Source organism: Pristiophorus japonicus, chromosome 8 (assembly GCF_044704955.1).
Source record: "Pristiophorus japonicus isolate sPriJap1 chromosome 8, sPriJap1.hap1, whole genome shotgun sequence".
NCBI classification, from domain to species: domain Eukaryota; kingdom Metazoa; phylum Chordata; class Chondrichthyes; family Pristiophoridae; genus Pristiophorus; species Pristiophorus japonicus.
The window spans coordinates 27,906,762-27,934,604 of NC_091984.1; the positions used below are offsets into that span (position 1 = coordinate 27,906,762).

General features: G+C 42.5%; 1 protein-coding gene across 3 annotated transcripts in view; it reads left to right on the forward strand.

The window, feature by feature from the left end:
- fnbp1l (formin binding protein 1-like) overlaps window positions 1-27,843 on the forward strand; it is a 190,143-nt gene that overhangs the window by 74,125 nt on the left and 88,175 nt on the right. For all 3 annotated transcript variants that reach the window (XM_070886610.1, XM_070886611.1, XM_070886613.1), the window contains exons 2-3: window positions 10,953-11,068; window positions 16,735-16,788. In XM_070886610.1, coding sequence (XP_070742711.1) covers window positions 10,953-11,068; window positions 16,735-16,788 — 170 coding nt within the window. The remainder of the gene's footprint in view (window positions 1-10,952; window positions 11,069-16,734; window positions 16,789-27,843) is intronic.

The window sequence follows — 27,843 nt, forward strand, 5'->3', positions numbered from 1 at the left end:
ACATTATATCTTAAAATGTACGGTCAGAATAAAAAATTATAAACATAATTACTTAGTGGACCTTGTGTGCTTTAAGCACTTTTTCATGGGGAGAATGAATACTAGGATCACGCATCGTCTACAGAAGCAGCCGTCCTTTACGCTCATCGAAGAACAGCATTGGTGATGGACCTGGAAAGTCTACAGCCCGCACTTCTTTCTTGTCTGAAGACAATTTTAAAAAGAACTTGCATTTGTATATTGCCTTATTATGTCTTTCTTGTGCAATCATTGTTGTTTTTGTAGGTCAGCGTAGTAACTATTTTGAGAAAAGCAGTATCTTACAAGCAACAGATGAGTGCATCTATTTTTTGACCTGTTAATTTATTGGTTGACAGAAGAATGTTGGCCAGGAAAAGGCATAAATCCCCTGCTCTCCTTCAAATAGTGCAATAATGCCCACCTGAAGTACCAGAAAAGAGTGCCACGTTTGACAATATACCACTCGTTCTCAGTACTGCAATGGAATGTCATTGAAATTTAATTTACTCAACGCTGTGAACATGGTTTATAACCTTTCTCCACAGGGCAGTGCGGCCCCTTTTCCCACTGTCCAACCTCCCCCCCCCCCCCCCCCCCCCAAAAAAGAAACCACAACTGCTGGGCCGACACACCAAAACTAATGTTTTCAGGTTGCTGAGGTCCATCCCCGGCTGTGGCCTGCCCGTCCAGTGGCCAACCTGTCTGTCTGCATAGCCAGCGGCCAGGCAGAAAATAAGAGTCAAAAATGAAAATGAGGTCCTGCTGTTAAATTCAGCGGGACCTCCGTGTTCCCAGCATTTCTTCTCTCCCCGCCCGGCAAATATTGGGGCAATATGTCTATGGTCTTTTGAAAGATAGGGTAGGGTCGAATGGGCTGGAGTAATTGGGAGCAAGGAGGAGTGAATTAGTTCTCATCATGATAACTCCAAACCTTCAGCTGATAAACTACCGAAATTGTTCCCAGATTATATGCAATGTTAACTGTTTGAGCACTGTTGAAACAGCTTGTGCTCCTGTGGCTCTCAATACTTTATGCCACAGGAGCACAGATATGTGAATGTTTCTGAATATTAACCCGATTACCACATAATGACATTTATTGTATGCTGTTCAGCTATAGAATTAATTGTGTGTCTTACCAGGGAAAGACAGCAGAGATGATGCAGATTGCAGGCAGGTTTTGATATTAGGAGGCATGTGAGAGATGGTTGATAATGCACGGGTTGCTGGAGTAATAGGGCTGTGGTGGGGTCAATTTCCAGCACCTAACAGTACTATGATGGTGCGGACGTGGTTGCAGAGCAGGTTAATCAGACATCTCAAAACCCACTGCGGTTAAAACAGAAGCCGGGGAGTTGGGGTCAGGCTTTGCAAATTTGCTGATTTTTAACCCACACCCAATCCCCTCCCGCATGTCATGTGGGGGTTAAAAATACCCCGCGTTCTGTTTTTTAAAACGATCTCTGTCCTTACTCAACTTTTTCATCAAAATTTGAAGGCTTATAAGCAAGTACTTCTTTGGTGATGGTTCCTGTTCAATCTGCTGGCACCAGTTAACAATAGTGAAAACTACTTCTTTGCACCTGACATCTCTTTAAGGGTGTAACAATTAGACATAATGGATTGTTGTGAAATAACTATATTTCGGATATTAAATGTTATATTATATTTTAGCTAGTTTAGCTGTTTTAAACTGTTGTAAAAATCGATATTTTTATTTATGATCCGAGGAAGGGATCTAAAGATCGTTTTCGTACAAAAATGGGTGAATTCATTCTGAATTGACGAATTGAAAGGTTTCATTCTGTAACCAAGAATATATTGTCAATGTATTTCTGTCATTTTTCTAAATCTGTGTGGAGCACTGGGAAATGGTTTATTGGTAGAGGGCTTTTAAAGGAGTCCTGTTAATTCAGTTCAGTGAATATGCTAAACGAGTGGCAGCAGTCCTGTTCCACATTCTTGCAGAAACTTTGGGTTGGCCCTAGACCAAGGCAGCAAAGCCAGAATAAACTGGACAGCAGTGTCATTGTTCTCCTGCTTTATAGATCAAGTCTTTTATATTATTTTGTCCCTTGGCGTCTGACCAAGTGTATCTTTGGTGGGGGTGGGGGGGGGGCAAAGGTTAGATGTTGGTTCAAAATAGTTGAAGTAATTGCACTTGAACTAATTTTATTAATGTTCTAGCTGCCGACACACAATCATGATTTTGGTGGGGGGGGGGGGGGGCAGAGCGGAATTGAGACCGAGTCACTGTGGGGTTCTCCCCTGTAGCTTCTCATGATTAATGACAGCGTGGAATAATTGTTGTCCTGCCCCCTCATTTGGGTTATGAGGTTTCTCCCCTACAAAGGAAAGAAAATAAATTTGGTCATTTTATTTGTGCTAATTAGGCATAAATTGATTTTCAAAACATTTTCCCCCCTACGGATTGTGCAAGTTGAATATAATTAAAATGTATTTTTCAAGTACCGACCATTATTTTTAAAAGCATTCTGTGGACAGGATCTGCTGTGACTTGAATCAAAAGCAAATTCTGATTGGTAATATTGGTTGCATACCAGAGATGATTTGGTTTGTAAATGTAACTGGGATAAGCATCAAACTGGTTCACCTGAAACGAATGTACTTCAAAATTTGAAGTTTGAAAGTGAGTGTGTCTGGAGAGAATTGCTTGACTGCAAGTGAACTCAATTGAGGCATGTGCTCACTGCTCTTGTAAAATGGCCATTTACCTTACAAATAGGTCATTCCAATTTGAGCGTTGCAGTTCAACAGGGGCTTATTCTTGTTCTTGCTATATATGAGAGAGTGCATTCTTCATTAGAACTGTGATTACATTTTAGAAAACGTTGGTCCCTCTCCTCCTAGTCCAAGGAAGAACCCCAGGATTTATCAGTTTTGAACTGCGCTTACATTCTGCAAGTAGATCAGATTATACGATGGTGATGTTATTTGTGGATGGAATTATACAACTAAAGCAAATGTGTAAGGAGAGAGTGCATTCTTCGTTAGTACTGTTGAGCACGCCGTGATCCTGACCAATGGATCCACCACAGACCCAATCCACGTCTGGAACGGGGTCAAGCAGGGCTGCATCATCGTGCCAACACTCTTCTCGATCTTCCTCGCTGCAATGCTCCATCTCACGCTCAACTAGCTCCCCGCTGGAGTGGAACTAATCTATAGAACCAGTGGGAACCTGTTCAACCTTCGTCACCTCCAGGCTAGATCCAAGACCGTCCCATCCTCTGTCATCGAACTACAGTACGCGGACGACGCTTGCGTCTGCACACATTCAGAGGCTGAACTCCAAGCCATCATCAACATCTTCACCGAGGCATACGAAAGTATGGGCCTTTCACTAAACATCTGTAAGACAAAGGTCCTCCACCAACCTGACCCCCCGTCTCCCCCCCCCGGCCCCACACAGCACTGCACCCTGGTCATCAAAATTCACAGCCTGGCCTCGGGAACCCACTATCAGCAAGGGCAAACATCGATGACTAGGTCCAACATTGCCTCCAGTGCGCCAGCACAGCCTTCGGTCGCCTGAGGAAGAGAGTATTCGAAGATCAAGCCCTCAAATCTAGCACCAAGCTTTTATGGTCTTACAGGGCTGTAATGATACCCGCCCTCCTGTATGGCTCGGAGACGTGGACCATGTACAGTAAACACCTCAAATCGTTGGAGAAATACCACCAACGATGTCTCCGCAAGATCCTGCAAATCCCCTGGGAGGATAGACACACCAACGTCCATGTTGTCGACCAGGCCAACATCCACAGCATTGAAGCACTGACCACACTCAACCAGCTCCGTTGGGCGGGCCACATTGTCCACATGCCCGACATAAGACTTCCAAAGCAAGCGCTCTACTCGGAACTCCTACATGACAAGCAAGCCCCAGGTGGGCAGAGGAAACGTTTCAAAGACACTCTCAAAGCCTCCTTGATAAAGTGCAACATTCTCACCGACACCTGGGAGTCCGTGGCCAAAGACCATCCTAAGTGGAGGAAGAGCATCCGGGAGGGCGCTGAGCACCTCGAGTCTCGTCGCCGAGAGCATGCAGAAAACAGGCACAGGCAGCGGAAGGAGCGTGCGGCAAACCAGACTCCCCGCCCACCCTTTCCTTCAACGACTGTCTGCCCCACCTGTGACAGAGACTGTCATTCCCGTATTGGACTGTACAGTCTTGTGTGCTCAAGTCTCTGGAGTGGGACTTGAACCCACAACCTTCTGACTCACTCCACTCCAGAGACTTGAGCATACAATCTGCGCTGTCGTTCCAGTGCGGTGCTTGTCTTATGGATGAGACTTTCAACTGAGGCCCTGTCTGCCCTCTCTGGTGCACGTAAAGGATCCCACGGCACTTTTAAAAGAGCAGGGTAGTTCTCTCCGGAGTCCTGGCCAACATTTATCTGTCAACCAACATCACAAAAATCAGATTATCTGGTCATTTATTTCACTGTTGTTTGTGGCGAAGGAGCGGCGAGAGATTGTAGAGGGACGAGATCGGAGCCCAGGAGAGGTGAGAGTTCGTGGCCCAGAAGAAGCGAGTGCCCAGAGGCACCCTGGGCCAGCCCACACTGCGATACGTGTGCGCACTAGGTCCGTGCAGCAGAGCAGGTCTCCAGTAATCTTGGTTAATCCTTGCTACTGGACCAAGACCTAGCTCTGTCAAGCCCTTGTGGTGGCTGGTGTGCAACGGCCACCCCACGTTAAAAAAAATCCACCGCAGAAATCTTCCACCCTTCAGGATGTAGTTCAGGAACTGGAATATTAGGTCCTTCATTGAAACACCTGTGAACTCATCCCTTTTTTGGAGTGGAAGCAAGTCTTCCTTGATTTCGAGGGACTGCCTATGATGATGAGTACTGTGATTACATTTTAGAAAACATTGGTTCCTCTCCTAGTCCAAGAAAGAGCCCCTGGATTTCTTAGTATTGAACTGCACTTACATTCTGCAAGTAGATCTGATTAAATGATGGTGATGTGATGTTATTTGTGGATGGAATTATACAACTAAAGCAAACGTGTAAGTTTATTTTAAGTGATGGTAAATGAACGTTGGGTTTAATTTAGCATTTAGTGGTTTCAATTGGGCATTTAGCGCTCAATTTGAGGCTTTTTAACATCTGAAAATATCTGCATTTTTGAGCTGTTAGAACCAAATTCCTTTCCTGAACACACTCGCTTGCTGGGTAGGAAATTGCACCATGTAGTTTTTAAATGTTGAATGTAAAGCATTTAGTTTGAGGTTCTATTTGTTATTGAGGATATAGTGCCCAGGCTGAAGGTTTCATTATATATTAATTTTGCGAAGAATTGGGGAACATTTAAGGAAAAAGTAATGTCGATCAAATAATACAAGTAAATTTGTTTGTAGAAGCGTTTTTATGCTATTGATGCCTGCATTGACCATTCCACGTTCAAATATTTCTACTAAAAGTGAGAATTGGCTGCAGCAATTTTCCTTACTGTATGTCAAAACCGCTTGAAACTGAGTGTTGACTTACCTGTTTGTAAAATTGTTTTGAATTTTATTTTGAGTCTCTTGCTGCTTGTGTTGTGATGGGGTGCTGTGTGTGTTGCAGTGCTGTGTGTAGTGCTGGGGTGCTGTGTGGTGCGGTTGTGTTGATTTGGTACTATCTAAAGTATTTTAATATTTGAGATTCGTCAGCGTTGCACAGATCCGATTTTTTTTCCTTTTCCCCCTTAATAGCAATTACTTCTGAAAAGACTAAAGCACATCATACAATGTTGCCATGTAGTACAATGAAAAATACAAATTTATCTGCCCTTTCTTAATCTCATATGGTGGTCTCTAACTGCAGTGGTGAACATTAAAAAGTGAGGACAGCAAAGTAAAATTGCAAACCCTAAATGCAAAATTTTGGGTTGATTTTTATTTTTGCTGCCTGGGCAGTAATCTGGTGGAGCAGATCGCTTGCTCTATATAGAACCTGCCTGATTTTCATTCCATTGATTTCAATGACCAGTTCTATATAGGGTGTATCTGCTCTGCCACATTACTACTGTTCAAAGTAGTGACGATGAAAATCTACTCACTTGATGGCAATAAGTAAAGAAACAACCCAGTGATTGAGGGATTTTTCATGATGTCTCTGTGAAGTGTCTTGGAATGTTTTTCTATTGAAGGTGCTATACAAATGCAAGTTGCTGCATTGGTGCTGTTTTCTGCTTTGATTTTAATAGTGATTGCTGAAGACGTTATGCTGGTAATTTGCTGGATGGATTGCTGTGACTGGCTATGCAAAAGTAAACAATGAAGGTTGCAATGATAAGATTTCTGAAGATAACCCTTCTGTGGTCTATTTAGAAGATGTTTATGGTGAGGTATTAGGTACATTTACACTGCATGTTCAAACTTGCCCCTCTTAAAAGTAGTTTCATAAATTTAGCTGCTGATGACATGACTTGCACCCCTGTTTATTTTCCCCAAACAGTAGGGCGCAAACAAGCCTGTGTGTAATAGGAACTATTTGAACGTTCCATGAGCAGTTTTGGCTTTTGGGGACCTACAAGTTTCTAAAATGTGCAAGCTTTTTTTGGTGCAAATTCAGGCCTAGTAGATTTATTTATTTTTTTAAACTGACTTTCTAAAACTTGTACTAGATATAGGGCTATCTTATGCTCGGGCTTATCACTAAATCTGTCTGACTCATGTCCTATGGTAAACTTGATCATTCTTTTGCATTGGATAAATGGGAACCGAAGCAGCAACATATGATGCTGTGTGTTACTACTCTCCACTGTGTTACCAGAAGAATCCTCCAAGTACAACTACAGCAAATTATACTATCGAATAGGATCAGCTGTACCTAATGACGTGACTACATATTCTTAAACTTAATATTATTGTATTATTGTATTCTGCTGCAGAAAGACTGGATTTTACTACAGTCCACTGTTAATTTCTAAAGACATTCACAATCAGTAACACTCAATTTTAAATTAAGGTTCACTGTGAAGATCTGACCAGTGAATGACCTTACTGTGGGCCCAAATTTGCCCAGGAGTTGCTCCGTTTTTTTTTGGAGCAACTTGATTTTTCTGGAGTAGCTTAAAAATTCCCATTCTGCACATTTAATTTGCGCCAGTGTAAGTGAGTTAGTTAAGATTTTTTTTAGTTTAGCTTTTTTTAGAAAGGGGGGCATTACTAGCTATTTTGGCCATTAATAAGCCAATTTGGACATCTAATAGTTGCCCCAAACCAACTTAGGCTAGCGTATGTGGCCACCTGTGGTCGCACAGAAAACCCTTGCGGAGAGTTAAGAAATCAGCGCAGATTAGTACATTTAAAACACCAAGACTTACAAAGCACTAAACAAAGCACAAAAATAAGCATTGACTAACAAATAAAAAATACAAGGAACCCGAGAGAACCTGCACCAAGACCTTACAAAGCACTAAACAAAGCCCAAAAAGTAATAAGCATTCAATAAAAAATAAAGAACTGAAGTAAATAATTCAAGTATCAAATAAAGAACTGAAGTAAATCCTACCTTTAACTAAACTCGGCAGCGGCCAGCCTGTGCGGGACGCCATTTAGCCTGGGATAGGGGCGGCAAGACGCACACTGGGACGCTAAGCTGAACGCGGCATCTGTGAACGGGGGAGGGAGGGAGAGGCTGAACGCGGCATCGGTGAAGGGAGGGGGTGGGGAGAGAGATCCATAGCGGGGATTGAAGAGAGAAATCCACAGCGGCATCGGTGAAGGGAGGGGGTGGGGAGAGAGATCCATAGCGGGGATTGAAGAGAGAAATCCACAGCGGCATCGGTGAAGGGGGGCGGAGGGGAGAGATCCGCAGTGGGCCTGCTCCGGCTGGTGCGGGAGACCCTTTGGACAGGGATGGGGGCGGCGAGCATCGGGTCCTGCTCACAGCCTGCAGGATGCACTGGGAGGGCAAGGAGCATGCGCGCAGGCTCCACTGTGCATGCGAACAGCTGCCGGCACTGTGTGCGGCGCAGGGCTTTAGCTCCGCCACCTCCCCACGCCCCACTCCACTATATACGCTGCACCAGGACCTGGGACACTCGGTAGAGCGGCCAGGATAGGGGCACATATTTTCGGCGCCGTTTCCAGCGCACAAAGTCGCCGCATATCGGGTTAGTGCGCCGGAAAAAGTGGTTGGTGAAATTTTGGCCCTGCAGGTTAATAAGTAATACCTGGCAGCCTCTGTTGACAGACTGCCTATTATTTTGTTTGCTTTTTTTGGTACTGAATGACAGCAAGAAACGGCTTCTGCAATTGTCACCCTTCCAAGTCTCTGCTACATTTCCTGGCCAGGAGGAGGGCGAGTCAGCTGAGTCATTTCCATTAGTGAACTTCAGCAAGATGTCGGGAGTGGAGAGGGTGGGGCCACCAAACATCCAATGTACTTCTGTGTACTTGTGTGGCTTTGTAACTGCTCTACTTGACGATAGACGTTTCAGATAATTGTTCAGTGTATATGTAAAATATTTGACTTCTCTATCATGGAAATATTTATCATTAGAAATGGATAGGGCTTTCAAATAATTGCTGTTCAGTTTTGTGATACTACTGATGCAACACATTGGAAAGAAATACAGTACTTTGTATGTGCCACCTGGTGTTCCTTACTGGAACTTGAAGCATGTTGGATGTGTTTTTTGGCACAGATGAGTATAACATTTGACGTGAACTTGTCTACCTGTTGTGAATGTTTGCTGCCTCTTAAATTTACCTTTTCATTTGTCAAAAACCCATCCTCATCCCCATAATGTATTCTTTCGGCATAGGTTTGTGGTAGTGGATGGATTGGGGAATGCATTAAATATACAAAATATATCCAATGGAGTAGGTGAATAATTGCAAAAAAATAGCCAAACGAGGTGACCAAGCAAGAAATTTGCACTGGTAATCGACTCCATATGTGTGCAGTATAATGATGCTGCATAACATAGAAAACCCAGGAGAAGGTCCTCCAACAATGTATATTTTTCTCCAGTAACTCTGATCATGTTATCTACTGAAGTACAAGTAAATTACATGGTGATATAAAGAGGAAGTAATTCAATTAATTGCTTCCTGTTTCACATCACTGGCAAATAAAATGCTTCAGACTCGCTGCTCAATATGAAATGGGGAAAAAATTGACCCAAAGCCCCAAACCTTTTTAATGTTTCCCAGCAGCAATTAACGCTAAATGACGTTGCACTGTTATACGTGATCAGCATGAAAGGATGACACATTAGATATTCTAGTTTAAATAAAAGTTTATATACATGGATAATTAATTATATCCAGAGCTTAGATTTAGTTGCAGTCTACTTATTGTGAAAAAAATGAATCCAGTGGCCTGTATCTTTGACTGACCTAGCAGAACATTACCTTTCTCATACGTGCACTTCTTGGCAGCTGGAATAAAAAGGTGAAAGAATAAACATTGGCTAACTCAACCCAGCAATCCATAAGAAACTTTATGTACCTAGGAACTTCTAACTGTGTTGTGGGGTTTAATATTTCTGAAGTTTTATGTTTTGAGTCTTCTCTGTTAATTAAAAGCTAAATATTCATAAGATAATCTTGGAGAAAGGTGGTGTATGCTTGCTGATTGGTGTGATAGGAGTGCCTAAACTTAAAATGTGCTCCTGATTGCTCCATACCATGTACTTTATTTTAAAAAAGTTCTCTGCCTCACAGATCTTCTATGACCAGTGCAAAGCTGTGCGTATGCACCGTCAGCCTTGCCAGACAAAGCTGATTGACTGCCTTTGCCTTCTTTTAGATTGGATAGTCCACGTTCTCCTTCACCCAGTACAACACATGATAATTCTGTTGTTAAGTAAAGCAATGATAAGGTCATGGGTGCTGCTCCTGTAAGGGACAAAAACAACATTTTCTTTTGAAATTGAATATTGAATTTGAATCAAAATAAAGTGGTTTAGCTTTCAGGATGGATTATAATTCGCCAAATGGCAGCTTTGGAGTGTTTTGTATTTTTCCAATTTCGAACCCTGACTCCCATTTGCCAGTAAACCCTAAATATTTACATGGCTAAAATTTCTTGTTAGATCCCTTTGGGGATCCTACTGTAATGTAGGCTTCGTTCGGGTAGTTCTGCAGCGAAGGTTTACTGTGATAGTAAAGTGTCCCTCTTAAATAGTTTCCCCCTTCTTCCAGTGGAACTCCCTAAAAAGCTGTGCTAAAAGGAAGTTACTTTTGTGAGATACAGGAAAGTTTTCCATTCGATTAACTTTTAGTCACATTTAATGCAAGACTTGTTATTTCAGGTTTTATTCAGTCACTAACGTAAAAAAAAACAGGAACTGTTAACATTACAAAGAGTTTGAGAAATAATAGAGCTGATTATATTTTAATGACACTTTTTTACCTCCCTTGATGCTGGTTTTGTTGGGGAGCTCCTCGACTTTGTAATGGTCTCTACTGGTGAGACATTTTTAATTGCCAGGACGATCAAGAGTTAAAGTCTTGAATCAAAGTCTGTTTTACTATGCCTCCAATATTTAATATGTATGTACAAATTAGAAATAGCACAAATTTAATGCATTATCAGTAATGATAAAAATAGTGTACAATTTTTTATAGAAATTTGCTATCAACAGTGCTACTTTTTTCCATTCCTGCCCATTGCTCTGTTGCCTGGGTAGAGCAAAGGTAGAGTATAATTTGTCGCTGCTTAGCAGAAGGTGGTATATTTTAGATGCCATGCATTGAATTTGCTGGTGATACGTGTGAATAATGTTAAATGTACACTTATTGCTTCTTTCCACATGATCTTCTCCTGGCTGATCAAAATCTGAATATATGTTTTGATTCACTACATGATTAAAAAAAAATCACATTTAGCAAAGCTGAGAACATGTATGACTCTAATCCATTTATTGTGTAACAACTAATACATCGCTTTTTTTTCTTATAGGATCAATTTGACAATATAGAGAAACACACACAGTGGGGAATTGACTTCTTGGAAAAATATACTAAATTTGTGAAAGAGAGACTAGACATAGAACAAAGTTATGCAAAACAATTAAGGTAAGACGTTCTGCTTAGAAACCAAACAATTTTGTCATCCTTAAGTCATGTAGGTCAAAATATCTCAAAAGTAGCCTTCATAGGCATTTGGTATTTGTAGCTTTAGTAATTTCAAAAATCCGTTTTTAAATATTTTATTCTTTTAATTCATATAGACGCATTTGATACTTGGCTGTTGAGTGCTTTCTTTGTACAATTTTCCATGGAACTTAAAATGTTTTTTTTAATGGCAGCACAAACCCAAACTGTATAATAAAACTGGAAAGAAAAAACATTAGTAATACTAAGAAGGCAGATCCATTAGATACACTGCTTTATGAAAATCTTAGCTTTGACGAAGAAAGAGAAATGATCAAGTTTAACATTGAGGATGTAGGTGGGCAGGCAGTATGATTTGTGTCTGGAGAGTTGGTTAGACTGGTAGTTGGCAAGAAAGGTGGTTTATTATAACTGCAGAAATGTGAACAATCCATTACAAGATTGACTGATTGCTATCTGTGTACAGTTGTAGATGCCGATGCAACGGGACCACCTTTTGTGAAGTTGAAAGTTTGGCTTTAAGCCTAAAGAAGGGCATTAGGGAGAGCATAAACTGGGGATAAAGCAGGGAGTCCAGGAAAAATGGATGATGCATGCGCTGAGGGTTAGGCTTGGAGTTCGCCCAGGTTGGAGAGGGATTTGAAAATAAGGATGAGAATTTTGAAATCGAGGCATTGCTTAGCTGTCAATGTAGGTCAGTGAGCACATGGTGATGGGCGATCGAGACTTGGTGCGAGTTAGGACACAGACAGCCGAGCTTTGGATAACCTCTACCTTACGTAGGGTAGAATGTGGGAGGCCAACCAGGAAGTGCGGTGGAGTAGTCAAAGGCATGGATGAGGGCTTCAGCAGCGGATGAGCTGAGGTAAGGGCGGAAACGGGCGATGTTACGGAGGTGGAAATAGACGGTCATAGTTGTGCTGCGGATATGTGGTCAAAAGCTCAAAGGAGGAGAAGTTTTGGGGTGACCAAAGGCTTAAAGAGATAAAGAAAAGAAAGACTCATATTTATATAGCGCCTTTCACAACCATCGGACGCTCCAAAATGCTTTACAGCCAATTAAGTACTTTTTAAAGTGCAGTCACTGTTGTAATGTAGGAAAAGCTCCCACAAACAGCAATATGATAATCTGTGATAGTGATGTTGATTGAGGGATAAATATTGTCCAGTACACTGGGGATCTCTCCCCTGCTCTTCTTCGAAATAGTGCCATAGAATCTTTTGCGTCCACCTGAGAGAGCAGATGGGGCCTTGGTTTATTATCTCAATTGAAAGATGGCACCTCTGACAGTGCAGCACTCCCTCAGTACTGCACTGTACAGCCTAGAATTTTGTGCTCAAGTCTCTGGAGTGGGACTCGAACCCACAACCTTCTGAATCAGGCGAGGGTGCTACCAACTGAGCCACAGCTGACCTCAATGGAAGAAAACTGCTTGCAATTTAATTAAGATTAATCTACAGATGTTGCAAGTCATTCTGTGATGGTCTATGTATTCTTGGTTAGCAGAGCCTTTGGACATGATAGTCACTCTAGATGCCTGCAATTGATTGAAGACCTTCTGTTGCAAGGCTGACCAATTTGTCCGCAAGCACACCCTGACCCATTCTAATGAACCATTTATTAAAAAGAGTAGGATAGTGGGCTTGGGATTTTCAAATGAATTTCTACCTCACATTATATCCTTTAGTTGCCATTCTACAATAGCTATATAGTATTAGATGTTATGCTACGTACTGTAATAATCTTTGTCAAAGAATGGTCTTCTGCACTTTTATCCCATGTTCTTGTCTTTCCTTGTTGAGAAAGACTGCTCAACACCTTGTATTGAAAGGGTTAACTGCTACCATACAGAGGGAATCAAGAACCAGCATGAGCATCAGGTTTAAAGCAATGGGTAGAACCTAATTTGTCTATGTATAAAAGGTCCTATTTCAGAGGGAAAAAAATCTATAGTGATTAACTTCCTTTTTGAGTGTTTATCATTAAAATCATATTTATTTACTAAAAAGAATGGAATAAGGAAATCGGGCAACAAATCAAAATGGAAATTAGTTAATTGTCAGAATTAAGACAAGACACTTTGGAATATTCAGCCAATAGCTAGAGAAATTTCATTTTACATTAAAGAATACTTGCATCATTAGTGCCAGAGATCACAGAAGACAGTGCTGGTGATGGATTGATTCTATCCACAGCAAAAACTTGCATTTAAAGACCACCTTTAATGTGGAAGAGCATCCAAAGGTGCTTCACAGAAGCATAGGCTAAAAAAGGATACTGAGTGAAAAAAGGAGAGATCAGCAGTGGTGACCAAAAGCTTAGTCAAAGAAGTAGGATTTTAAGGAAGGTCTCAAAGGAGGAAAAGGAGAGGCATGGGGTTTATGGAGGGAATTCAGGAGTAAGGAGCCTAGCTGGCTGAAGGCTTGGCCACCAATTGATGGGCAAAGGAAAGAGGTGGATGTACAACGACTTGGAGTCAAAAGCACAATGAGTTTGGGGGTTTGTATCGCTGATGGAGGTTACTGATATGGGGAGGGGCAAGATCGTGGAGCGATTAAAACACAAGGATGAGAATTTAAAATCTGAGGTGTTGGGGGACTGTGAAGTCAATGTAGGTAATTACGACAGGGCTGATGGTGGGTGGAACTTGGTGCAGGATAGGATATGACCAGCAGAGTTTTAGATGAGCTGAAGTGTACAGAGGGTGGAGGATGGGACATCAGCTAACAGAGCATTGGATTCGTCACGTTTGGAGGTGACAAAGGCATGGATGAGGGGGATCAGCAGCAGATGGACTGAGGTAGGGACAGAGGCAACAGATGTTATGGAGGTGGAAGTAGATGGTCTTTGGCAAGGAAATCGGCAGAACAACAGATGAGATAGCTGAGCCTGCAAAGAGACATGTGCTGCTGAGTTCTCATGAGGGATCAAAAGTGGTGGCTATAGACAAAAGCTGGATGAGAGGCGGAGATGGTATTGTGCATGGAATGTATTATTTAGATATCCTGTTGTGACTTAGTTGTTGAGCTCCTTCTGGAGACTGTTGCTTTGACACTTAATTTGCCCTCTAAGAAGGAAACCCTCATTTATTGTATGAATTCCAGTAGGGCTAAGTATAAATATGGTTTTGGTAATCTTCCATGTTTGGTTAATAGTCCAACCCACCCCCACCCACTCAAAGCTGCAGCTATGATCAGAAACTCAGGCCTGCTTTCTTGCTTTGTTGGCACATGTTGATATAAAGCATAGTCACACCAAACAGATCCCTCAGTCAATTCGTAAAACTGTTTCATATATGCACTTTTTGTTATCAGCCCAAACTACAAAAGCTGTTGGGGAAGGCATTAATAAATATGTTTTATCTCTTGTTTTGGATAAAATCAGTGTTCTGAATGTTTGATGAAAAACATTTAGAGAGTTAAAACCAGTTTCCTAGCAGTTCTATAAATGATAACAGATTGAGAGGTGGAGATTTCCAAGGCTGCATCCAGTCATTAGTTCTGGAAAGTGGACAGTTGCCTAGTTACAGAATAGTTAGTGCCTGTAGATGCAGTGCTATGCAACTGAATTGGGCTTTGTTTTTGTTGGTGTGAAAGAGAAACTGATTTGAATACAAATGTGGGAAAAAGATAAATTTCGTAGAGAGAAAAATAAAGGTGCCACATAAGATTTCCCAGAAAGGAATACTATCTCAAACTTTGTTAGTCGTGAAGATTGATTGAAGTAGCAACGGTTTGGGTAAAATGGTTAAACAATCCACCATTTGAGGACACACCATTGCAACCATTTCATTTCTACAATGATTAAATGTGCAAAAAAAGTTAATTATGGAATAAAAACAGCATATTGGGCTGGAGCGTGCAGGAAAAATAACGGCGCATTAACGACATGTACTATTATTAATGCGCAAATTGGCCAGCAAGTTGAGGTGATTAAGAGATAACCCGTGAGTTCTGAATCTCCAGATTCGCAGCACTGTTTGCTTCACACAAACGGCATCTTGCTCTTAGCCTCCCTGTTATTTTTAAGAACCTGCTGGATTTGCACAATAATTGCCCATTATATTTGCATATAAAGAGTGTTGTAAGTACCCTTTTAACAATGTGATAATTGTTAATGCAATGCCAATTAACCTCTCTGGCCCAGAAAATGAATAATTTAAACTGTTCAATCTCACTTCTGCATGTAATCAATTGGTAGAGATTTATAAAATATCACATTTTAAATACCTGTAAATTAATTTTTTCTTTCTTTTCCTTTCTGATTTGACTCAAATTCATCCTCCCTCTCTGTCGTTTCTGTTTCTTTCTTAATTCTTAAATCTCATTGGTTCAGGAGATACACTGTGGTCCCGCCGTTCACTGAGGTCCCCGATGCCTCGTTACCCTCAACACGCCTTTATCAGCTGGCACTTCCAGCAAGTTATGGCGCAATATTTCTTGATCTGAAGGGTGCAGAAAATAGTTTAACCCTTATTTACTTTGTATTTTGGTGCCAGAGCTAACTTACTAAAAGTATGATCATATAAAGCTGTCAAATGTGATATTAGTGAGAGTGCCTGAAGGTTTGCCATGCACTGGTAGTGATGCACCCCAATTACATTACAAGTGTAGGGGGAAGTTTTTTTCCTTATATTGGCTATACATTTTTACACTTTTTTTGTGTCCACTCTCTCCCAAGAGGCTGTGACTGATGGGGCAAATTAATGATGCATAAAGCTGTACCATAAGTGAAAGGGGTGGGTTGGATGGACCAAGTGGCCTTTTCCTATCCTTCATATGTTTGTATGTAATTGCACAATGTACTGCTCAGTGTAATCATTATCATGGCACTAAGAAATTGAAATATTCTCAGTTATTTTACAAGGAATGTTCATCAAACTGTGACAGAAATCTACCACCTGGTAAATATGCTGCTTGTTTTATACATACATAATATGCTAAATGAGAATGTGATGAGACTCAGTTAATTACATAACTTTTGGGACTCCAATCCCCTAAAGGTATGAGCAAGTAGTATAAATGTACGTTGTCCATATGCAATGCTATCAAATCTTTAATGCGGTGGTTGTAAAATATACTGTTCTGCGTGGTGGTATTTGTTAAGAGTCAAATAGTCTATTGATACCTTTTGCCCAGTTCAAAATTGGCCAGAGGGAGAGGTATTATACATTTTTCCATATAATTTTTTTCTTCCACACATACACACACACATATATACACACACACACACACACACTGTCTCTGTCTGTATCTCTTTCTGTTTAGCATCATAAAATAAAATTCATAGACCCCATCCCCTTTAATATCTTGTATTTTACACCAGTGATTTTCAGCTTGTTCTATATGTGGGACCCTCTACAAATATTAAGCTTCTCAGGAGCCTTTGCGTTATATATAGTGCCCCTAGTTTTTAGATAGAAAATTCTACATTATCTGCAAATTGTCTAACTCTGGTTGCTGTTAATCTATGAACTCTTGTTTACAAACCTTTTGCAGCTACCCTTGCCATCTAAAGAAAGAGCTTGCACTTGTATAACACTTTTCACATTTTCAGACATCCTAAAACACTTCACAGCCAATGAAGCATGTACTAATATTACATTCTTTTTTTTTCCCGTTTACAGAAATCTTGTTAAGAAATATGGTCCCAAACGTTCCAGCAAAGATGAAGAACCCAGGTAAAGACATGACTAAGAGCAGGCTTAATGTGTGATAAAATGATTTGAATGCGGATGCATTTTAAAAAAATGTGCTTGTTTGAACAGAAGTTTACGGAGCCCATCTGTATTTTAAGATTAAGTCACAGACCTGGGAATGCCAAGCAAAAGGCAGAAACATTTCCACAGAGCAGAGTCAAGAAATATTTGAGGTTATCAACTCTCAGAGCAAGTGGTCTGATTGGGGAAAGGGAAAAGCACTGAAACAGAGGAGAAAAATTGATTTTAGAAGAGAAATATTGAGCTGTACTAATAGACATATATTTTATACAATTTTGTCAACCACTTTGGACCTATATTCCATATTAAATAGCCAAAGTCTGTGTTGTAGATCAGATTACTTATGCATATCTACATGTTAAAATTACCATCTCTCTTTTGAAGGTGCTGACTCTTGCTGGGTTATAGTTCCATGGGTGCCAGCAGCCCACCAGTATTTCACCCAAGTGACTCCTTTTCTTGTGTGAAGTAGGCAATAAGTGTCAATTTCGTCCTGTTTTTTTTTATCTCTACTGCGCTTTCCAGCAAGATAGCAGTCAACAGCGAGAATCCTGGCTGATGTAGTTTATGCAGCAAGGGACACTGCGACCAGTTGTCGCTCATCAGCTGCAAACCTGGATGAGATTCACTAGTGCACAACAGATCGGGAATAAATTCTGGAGCCTGCTGGTACGGTAGCATAGTGGTTATGCTACTTGGCTAGTAATCCAGAGGCCTGGACTAATGATCCAGAGACATGAGTTTAAATCCCACTGCGGCAGCTGGGGAATTTAAATTCAATCTTAACTCATATTTGTTTTGTACATGGAATTGTACTATTTTATTTTATGAGTGGATCTTAAGAAATATGGCTGAATTCTTAGAAAAACATCACTGCTTTTTCTTAACTTGCCTGTAGTCACCATTTCCCACGAATATGGCCGAGATTGGGACATTTTAATGTTTTAATTCAAATATTCTAACTTTAATTGGAAAAGCTGCCATTTAGTTTAATTTATCCAATTGACCAAGTTGTCCTTATTTGGTATAGAAATACATTTTTAAGTTTAGGAATAACATTAAACCTATACCAATGATTCCTATTGACTATTTTTGCAAATTAAATACGGGATTGTCAAGTAAATAAGGGAAAAGGGTAAGTTAAAGCTTGCATCATCAAAGCCTGCATTGTTTATCCTCGTAATGAGAATTAACCCTTGATCCTTATTTAAGATGTAAAGGAATATTTGAGCTTTACATCTGTCATCAACAACAACTTTTATTTATATAAGAACATAAGAAATAGGAGCAGGAGTAGGCCATTTGGCCCCTCTAGCCTGCTCCTCCATTCAATAAGATCATGGCTGTTCTGATCTTGGCCTCAACTGCACTTCCCTGTCCGCTCCCCATAACCCTTGACTCCCTTATCATTCAAAAATCTGTCTATCTCCATCTTAAATATATTCAATAGCCTCCATCGTTCTCTTGGGTGGAGAATTCCAAAGATTCACGATCCTCTGAGAGAAGAAATTCCTCCTCATTTCCGTTTTAAATGGACGACCCCTTATTCTGAAACTATGCCCCCTAGTTCTAGATTCCTCCATGAGGGGCTCCATCCTCTCTGCATCTACCCTGTCACGCCCCCTCAGAATTTTGTATGTTTCAATAAGATCACCTCTCATTCTTCTAAACTCCAAGGAGTAGAGGCCCAACTTGCTCAACCTTTCTTCATATGACAACCCCTTCATCTCGGAAATCAACCTCGTGAACCTTCTCTGAGCTGCCTCCAATGCAAGTGTATCCTTCCTTAAATAAGGAGACCAAAACTACGCAGTACTCCAAATGTGGTCTCACCAATGCCCTGTACAGTACAGGGCCTTTACCATCGTGAAACATCCCAAGGCGCTTCACAGGAGTATTATGAGATAAAAATTTGACCCTGAGCCGCATAAGCAGAAATTAGCGCAGGTGACAAAAAGCTTGGTCAAAGAGGTATGTTTTAAGGAGCGTCTTGAAGGAGGAAAGAGAGGCGGAGAGGTTTAGGCAGGGAGTTTCAGAGCTTGGGGCCTAGGCAACAGAAGACACGGCCACCAATGGTTGAGCGATTATAATCAGGGATGCTCAAGAGGGCAGAATTAAAGGTTCTTACAAAGATGTATCAGTGTTAGAAATCCAGTTTGTTTTTACGGATTGGTTTCATTTTTAGCAGCTGCTGCAATTAAAGACACAATTTTCTTGTAGAATTGAGACACAAATCAAACACAAATTTAGCGGGAAGGTTGCTGGTGGCATTGATGAGGCATTATAATATAAATCTAATTACAATTTGTTATGTATGAATAAAGAGTCTGACTGGATACTGTGAGCTCAAAGTAAAGTGTGATCTTAGTCTTTTATTGCAGGTCTCCAGAGTGTATCTCCAGCCTGTGAGGCCTCCTTAAGTACCTGTGCTCCCAAGGGATTGTGGGATCCCGTGGGACTCCAGGGGATGAGCCCTCTGATGGCTATACAAGGTATATACAGGTTTACATATATAACAACACCCCCCCCCCCCCGCAAAGTCAACAGTGTAACTATTTACAAGGTGAGTCGATCTGGGGCCTTTCTTTCCCTGGTTGACCGTCTCAGTGCAAATGCTGGTTTTGGTGAATCGTTTGTTGGGCCCTCGCTGGGCCGCTGTACAGCTGGCCTTGCTGGGCTGCCTGGTGTGTTGGGTCCTGCTGGGTTGCTGTGGGTGATGGGTTCTGCTTCGTGGCCAATCGCAGTGTCGGTTGCCACTGGTGTGTATGTTGGGGGGGTCAAAAAAGGTAGGGTTCAATGTGGGTTGCTCTGGATAGTCTGTGAATCTGAGTTTGATCTGGTCCAAGTGTTTCCGGTGAATGAGCCCATTTGAAAGTTTGACCCGAAACACCCTGCTCCCCTCTTTGGCCACAATAGTGCCGGGAAGCTACTTGGGACCTTGTCCATAGTTCAACACAAATACAGGATCATTGATTTCAATTTCGCATGACACATTTGCGCTATCATGATATGTACTTTGTTGAAGCCGCCTGCTCTCTACCTGTTCATGTAGATCAGGGTGAACTAACGAGAGCCTGGTCTTAAGTGCCCTTTTCATGAGCAGTTCAGCAGGTGGAATCCCAGTGAGTGAGTAGGGTCTCATGCGGTAGCTAAGCAGGACTCAGGATAGGCGAGTCTGCAGTGAGCCTTCAGTTACCCTCTTCAAGCCTTGCTTGATAGTTTGCACTGCTCTTTCTCTCTGCCTGACCATTGGATGCTGGTTTGAACGGGGCAGATATAACATGTTTGATCCCATTATGGGTCATGAACTCTTTTGAACTTGGCACTGGTGAAATATGGCCCGTTGTTGCTCACAAGGACATCAGGCAGTCCGTGCGTGGCAAACATGGCCCCGTAGGCTTTCAGTAGTGGTAGCGGACGTGCTTGATGACATTATCTCACATTCAATCCATTTGGAGTACGCATCTATAATCACATTTTACCCAAAAGCGGGCCTGCATAGTTGCCATGGACCCTGGACCACGGTTTGGAGGGACAAGAACATAAACTTAGTGGTGCCTCCCTGGGTGCGTTGCTTAACTGCGACCATGTGTTACATTTGTGCACGCAGGACTCGTAAGTCCGCATCGATACCGGGCCACCACACGTGGGATCTGGCTATCGCTTTCATCATTACGATGCCTGGGAGAGTACTGTGGAGATCACTGATGAAAGTGTCCCTGCCCTTGAGGACCACTACCCGATTACCCCTCAGAAGGCAGTCTGCCTGTATAGACATTTCATCTTTGCGCCGCAAATCTTCCAGCATTTCCACTGGGACACTGGACCAGCTCCCGTGAAGTGCACAATTTTTTAGTAGGGACAGTAAAGGGGTCCTGGCTCTTCCAGGCTCTAATCTCTTGGGCTGTGATGGGTGATTGCTCACTCTCGAATGCTTCCACAACCATGACTAATTCTGCGGGCTTGCGCCATTTCCATCCCGTGGTGGCCAATGGCAGCCTACTGAGAGCATCGGCACAGTTTTCTGTGCCTGGCCTGTGGCGGATGGCGTAGTTGTATGCGGACAATGTGAGCGCTCATCTCTGGATTCGGGCCGATGCATTCGTATTTATCCCCTTTCGGAAAAAAGGGATATCAGTGGCTTATGGTCAGTTTCCAATTCAAATTTGAGCCCAAACAGATATTGATGCATTTTCTTTACCCCATAAACGCACGCTAGCGCTTCTTTTTCTCTCAGCCTTACACAGACTTCTAGATGCATAAGCAACCGGTTGCAATTTCCCAGATTCATTAGCTTGTTGCAATACACACCCAATCCCATACAATGAAGCATCACATGCTAGTACCAAACGCTTACATGGATCATACAACACAAGCAATTTGTTTGAGCATAACAATTTTCTAGCTGTTACAAAGGCATTTTCTTAGATTTTTCCCCATACCCATTCGTCTCCTTTACGCAGTAAGGCATGCAGTGGTTCTAACAGTGTGCTGAGACCCGGTAAGAAGTTATCAAAGTAGTTCAGGAGTCCTAGAAATGACCGCAGCTCCATCACGTTCTGTGGCCTCGGTGCGTTCTCGATTCCCTCCATCTGCGAATCGGTGGGCCTGATGCCGTCCACCGCGATTCTTCTCCCCAGGAACTCCACTTCAGGTGTCAGGAAAACACAATTCGAGTGTTTTAACCTGAGCCCCACACGGTTAAGTCAACTGAGAACCTCCTCAGGTTCTGCAGATGCTCGACTGTGTCCCGACCTGTAACCAGGATGTCGTCCTGGAAGATCACCGTGCGCGGGACCGACTTCAGTAAGTTTTCCATGTTTCTCTGGAATCTCGCCGCAGCTGATCAAATTCCAAACGGGCATCTGTTATAAATGAAGAGACCTTTGTGTGTGTTGATGCAGGTGAGGCCCTTTGATGATTCCTCCAGCTCCTGCGTCATATAGGCCGAGGTCAAGTCCAGCTTCATGAACATCTTTCCCCCAGCCAGCGTTGCAAAGAGGTCGACAGCCTTTGGTAGTGGGTATTGGTCCTGCAAGGAGAAATGATTGATAGTTACTTTGTAATCACCACAGATTCTGAAGGTGCTGTTTCCCTTGAGGACTGGAACAATCGGACTGGCCCACTCGTTGAATTCGATCGGCGAAGTGATGCCCTCTCGTTGCAGCCGGTCTAGCTCGATCTTTACTCTTTCTCTCATCATGTACGGTACTGCTCTCGCCTTGTGATGGATGGGTAGTGCCCCCGGAATTAGGTGGGTCTGCACTTTTGCTCCTTGGAACTTCCCGATGCCTGGTTCGAACAGTGAAGGGAACTTGTTTAAGAACTGGGCACACGAAGTGTCGTAAGCGGACGAGTGCACTTGGACATTGTCCCAGCCAGCTCCTGCCGAGCAGCGTGGGAGCATTGCCCGGTACCACCCAGAGTGGTAGCTTGTGCACCGCTCCATCGTAGCAGACCTTTACGGTGGCACTGCCGATTACAGGAATCAGTTCTTTTGTGTAAGTTCTCAGTTTTGTGCGAATGGGAGTCAAGACTGGCCTTGAGGCCTTGCTGCGCCACAATTTTTCGACAGTCTTTTTGCTCATAATGGACTGGTGCGCGCCCGTGTGCAGCTCCATTGACACTGGGAGTCCATTTAATTCAACCTTCAGCATTATCGGGGGACACTTTGTGGTAAATGTGTGCACCCCATATACCTCTGCCTCCTCGGTCTGAGGCGCTGGTTCGTCATGATCCACCATGGATCTGTCCTCCTCTGCAACATGGTGGTTTGCAGGATTAACAGGGTTTGCAGCTCGCCTGCGCATACGTTGGAGGTGTCCCATTGTTACACAGCTCTTGCAAACGTACCCTTTGAAGCAGCATGAATGGAAACGATGATCACCCCCGCAGCGCCAACAAGGTGTTAGTGGCCTTGCATTCATCACCCTTGATGATGGACTCTGAGACATCTGCGGACATGCAGCTGCAGGCATGTGGGGCCTGCCTTGTACGTTGCAATTTGAAAACAACATCACTTTGTTCACAGTACTTGTAGCAGTACTCGTGTGCTGAGAGATTTGCTTAGAATTGTCACTGGTGGCAATGAGTGCCTGGGCTATCGCTATGGCTTTACTCAAGGTTGGGGTCCCTACAGTCAAAAATTTGCGAAGTATCACTTTATGGCCAATGCCAACTATGAAAAGTTCTCTGAGCATGTGCTCCAAATGTCCTTCAAAGTCACAATGTCCTGCAAGGCGTCTTAGCTCGGCAACATAACTCGCCACTTCCTGGCCTTCAGATCTTTTGTAGATGTAGAACCGGTACCTCGCCATCAGAACGCTTTCCTTCGGGTTCAGATGCTCCCAGACAGCTTGCACAAATCATCGTACGATTTCTCTGTGGGTTTCACTGGAGCAAGCAGATTTTTCATGAGGCCATACATTGGTGCCCCGCAGAGGGTGAGGAGAATCGCCCTACGTTTGGCAGCATTCGCTACTCCTTCCAGCTCGTTGGCCACGAAGTATTGGTCGAGTCGCTCCACGAAGGTTTCCCAATGATCTCCTTCCGAAAATTTCTCCAGGATGCCCACTGTTCTCTGCATCGTTGGGTTTGTCATCTGTATCTTGTCGCCAGTTGTTATGTATGAATAAAGAGTCTAACTGGATACTGTGAGCTCAAAGTAAAGTGTGACCGTAGTCTTTTATTGCAGGTCTCCAGAGTGCCTCTCCAGCCTGTGAGGCCTTCTTAAGTACCTGTGCTCCCAAGGGATTGTGGGATCCCGTGGGACTCCAGGGGATGAGCCCTCTGGTGGCTATACAAGGTATATACAGGTTTACATATATAACACAATTAATGTTAGAAGATTTATGCCAAGCAGCGCTTTTTACCCTTTGCGCCTAATGGAAACCGGGCGGATGACCAGTTAAAATTGGTACGGTTACTTACCCACCCTGGAACTGCCAGATGCTGATTTTCACCCCTCTTGAGCAGACAGCCAAGATACACACCAAAATCCAGTGGCGTCCTTTTCAACACATGCATGTCATGTCCTGATGATGTATTTGGGACCCGACTGCAATTTTTACTAGGCGTCATGAGTGTAAAGCAGCAGTGATTTTCCCGGCAGACCAACCCAGCGACGAAAAAGAGACCCAGCCAAAAAGATAAGATTCGTCAGGATGTAAATGAGGCCTGGCCTTTAAAATCAGCATGGTCTCATTCTGCTGCAGGCAAACGGGAAATTAACTCACAGCTTGTTAAACACGCTGGAAGTTGAAATCCAAGCACTCGAGATAGTATTCTTTGGAGGTTTTTTTGTAACTTATTGTCTCTTATCTGACCTTTCTTGTACATCCTTCTTGTGAACATTCTTATATACCAATCTGGAAAACTTGTAGAAACTGGCCACCAGCTTTAAAAGAAGTGACACAATCTTATAAAGATTACTGATGCACACAGACTTTCATGGCAGGCTGGCTTTATTACAAAGAAAACGAAGATCACAGTGACGTGTAAAACTACAGATCAAAAAAATTCATACAGAGCAATCCATTGCATTTCCCTCCTTGAGTTTGAATGACTAGTGTTTAAACTCAATTGCTTGGTTGTGTCTCATTCCTTCTGATCTATCACTCTTCCAGTTATTCATATAATTTAACTGTAAATGACTACAGATACAGCACAATAATATACTCCTGCAAGCAAGGATCAGCCATGATCTTATTGAATGGCCTATTCCTGCACCTATTTTCTATGTTTCTATATTAAATCTTTGTTTACAGTATAGCAGATGTTCCCAAACTGGGGGGCGGTGGCAACATCCAGGGCGGGGGCGTGGTGGGCACAAAGAGGGTAGGCTGGCTGAGAGGGGATCCACTAATGCAACCTGGCAAAGACAGAGGAGGTGCATCAAAACTCTGAATTTTTAAAAAAGTTTTAAAGAAACTGAGCAAATTTTATTTTAAATTCAAAGAAAGTCTCCATCGATGCAGCCTTGCCTCGGGCGATCTCAGCACAGTGCAAGTTGGATTAATCAGAGCTGTTTCTGGTGCATGGTATTTGGCTGCTCTGCACCAGAGCAGCTGTGTTTGGTTCAATTTCAATTTTTAGAAATCAGCAGGAATTCAAACATCCTTACAAAATTTAGCAACTATTTTCCTGAAAGAGATGCAAATGAACTGCGGGATTTACCTGGGTTCAAAATCCACCTTTTCAGAGGACTTTGTAGTAGAGGCCGAGGTTGCTGTGAATTTGAGAACTTGATCGTCGGTTCTGGTAACTGCTTTGAGACTTTTTAAGTCTTGTGTCTTAACCCAGCTCTAGCTCTCAATTCAAAAAGAGCTCCCCGAGTTATCCCAAAGAGCAGGTGAAATACTTGTCCACTTTGTCTCAACGTATCTGTGTGAAGTGGGGTTTTCTTCACTTATTTATGTCAAAAACATGCGTAGAAGCAGCTCGAATGTTGTGATTGATTTGCGGTTGAAATTCTCCAGAATTAAACCGTGATGCCCCAGATTGTGCACTAGCAAACAGGCTCATCCTACTCACTGAGATATAAGTGAGTCATCAAATGTTCTTTTATGTTCAAATGGATTCAGTTATTATAGTACTGGTACTGTGCTATCTATGTTGCTTTCTGTCTTGAGAAATATATTATGTTAGCCAAGAAAATCAAATCCTCTTGTTCTATGCAAAAATATAAGGGGCGAAATAGTGTTCAATGGAAAAGAAAATTGTCGATTCTATCTCGCCCATTTTATACCTGCCCGTTTCACACTTTTGCCTAAGATTTATTTCACCCATAAAAAGGATGAGGGGGGAGGGGGAAGGAATGCACCTGGGGCGTGAATCTCCAAGGAGGGCGTGTGGAGGAGGAAAGCTCAGCAAAAAAAAAAGTTGCGCAACTTCTGTGATTTCTATCATGTTATGACTTTAGTTGTAACCTGTAAAATCATTTTGTAACTGAATGATACATTGGGTTTCATCATGCACACACACATTTGTAATATTTTGCACGGACTAATCTTCCTGGATCACAGCTTAATATGTGTGTTTTGGGTGTCTGCATCACTATTCTTGGAGTTTATTTTCCATGGTCTGCTTTTGGCACTGTGACAGCTCTCATTTCTGAGACTTCTGCTTCCACGGGTTAGTGTTCCACCTGTTATCATTGTGTAGGTTGCTCGACTGGGAGATTAGATTTGCAGAGCAGCTTTCAATTACAATGTTATGATGCATCATTGGTTCTGGTGTAGTCAAATCTTGCACTCTTTATATATCACCTTACTTCAAAAATCTTAGAGGTTTTGCTGTTCGATCATTTTTCTGTGAGCGCTGGTTGTTTTGGAGACACTTGTGCATAGTTTGTAGATGTTTCACTACTGGCTGGAGTTTTCTGAAATTGGATGCAATGTGATCTGCACATACCTCTCAGCAAGGCCATTGGATTATGTATGGTACAGTTCTGCAAATCTTTGATCTCGGCGACTGTGTATTGCAGTCATTGAATTAAATATACCATGCCTTGCTAGGATTACTTTCATCCCATTGATGATGGTGATTTCATTATGTCTGCCAAGACTATTACTTGAAAGTAATGGCCGTAATCACAAATAGGTTATATAGTTACCCATGAACAAATCTAAAGGGGGCATTTGCCATGGCATTTTTTGTTTATTCTTGCAATATCACTCACCTTTTTTGTGGTTTCTGGTTTTCCTGACTCACTATACATGACTGTACAGTCTCCTGAATGCCTTTGCTCATGCCAGGCCCTTTGACTCCCAGCCCAGCAACGCTTCAGATTTAAAATGATCATCCTTGTGTGCAAATCCCTCCATGGCCTCGCCCCTCTCTATCTCTGTAGCCTCCTCCAACCCGACAGCCCTCCGAGATCTTTGTGTTGCTCCAATTCTGATCTCTTGTGCATCCCCAATTTTCATCACTCCTCTATTGGCGGCCGTGCCTTCAGCTGCCTAGGCCCTAAACTTGGGAATTGCCTCACTAAACCTCTCTGCCGCTCTACTATTCTCTCCTTTTAAGACATCCCTTAAAACCTATCTCTTTGACCAAGCTTTTGGTCAACTGTCCTAATATCTCCTTATGTGGCTCGATGTTGGATTTTGTTTGATGCCCCTGTGAAGCATTGTGGAACGTTTTACAGATTGAACCTCCCTTATCCGGCTCCAACCCCTTGTACGGCAACATTCCTGGCTGCTCTGACATGAACAAATTGAAGTCCTGCCTTGCTGCCAACTCCCGCAATCGCTGGCCTGACCCCGCGATCACCCCCCCCCCCCCCCTCCCCCGGCTCCACAATCTCTCTGCCACACTCCCAGCCCCAAGCCAACCAGCAGCCAGCCCTGATATCCTCTTGCTCAGTACCTGTTCCATCCAATTTAATGTGATCTCCCCTTGTCCAGCAAAGTCCCTTATCCGGCACAGGCCAGGTCCCGAGGGTGCTGGGTAAGAGAGGTTCAACCTGTACTATTGTTAAAGATGCTATATAAATACAAGTTGTTTTTTCCTCTCTCGTTTCATTGTTTGGATGATAGGTTCTTTAGGGTGACTCTGTAATTGGGATTTCTTTCCCTAGTTTGTGCTGGGCATATAAGTTGTGTATTTGGAGTTTAAAGATCATGCTCCGCAGTCATGGTGGTGCTGCAGATAATGGCTTTTTCAAGATGCAGTCAAGGGTTTTGTAGTCAGTCTCCACTTTGACCTTATGTCCATGTATATTGATGGATTTTTTTTTCAAGTCATTCACAGTAACAAACATCTTTATTTGTGTATAATTTATTTATTGTTTTTTTGGCTTTGGTCATTGTGTGTGAGATTTACGTCACAGATTTGGCATGTTGGAGGATCGTAGCGTCTACATTGGCCTATGCGTCAACTCATAGTGTGACCTCTCTAACGCTAACCTTGAAATTTTGTGATTAGTTTGTGTTTCTTTGAAAGCTTTATCAATGTTTGCATCCCATTTGAAAAGGACATAACTTTTCATTAGAGTACATAGTAGTCCATCACCAC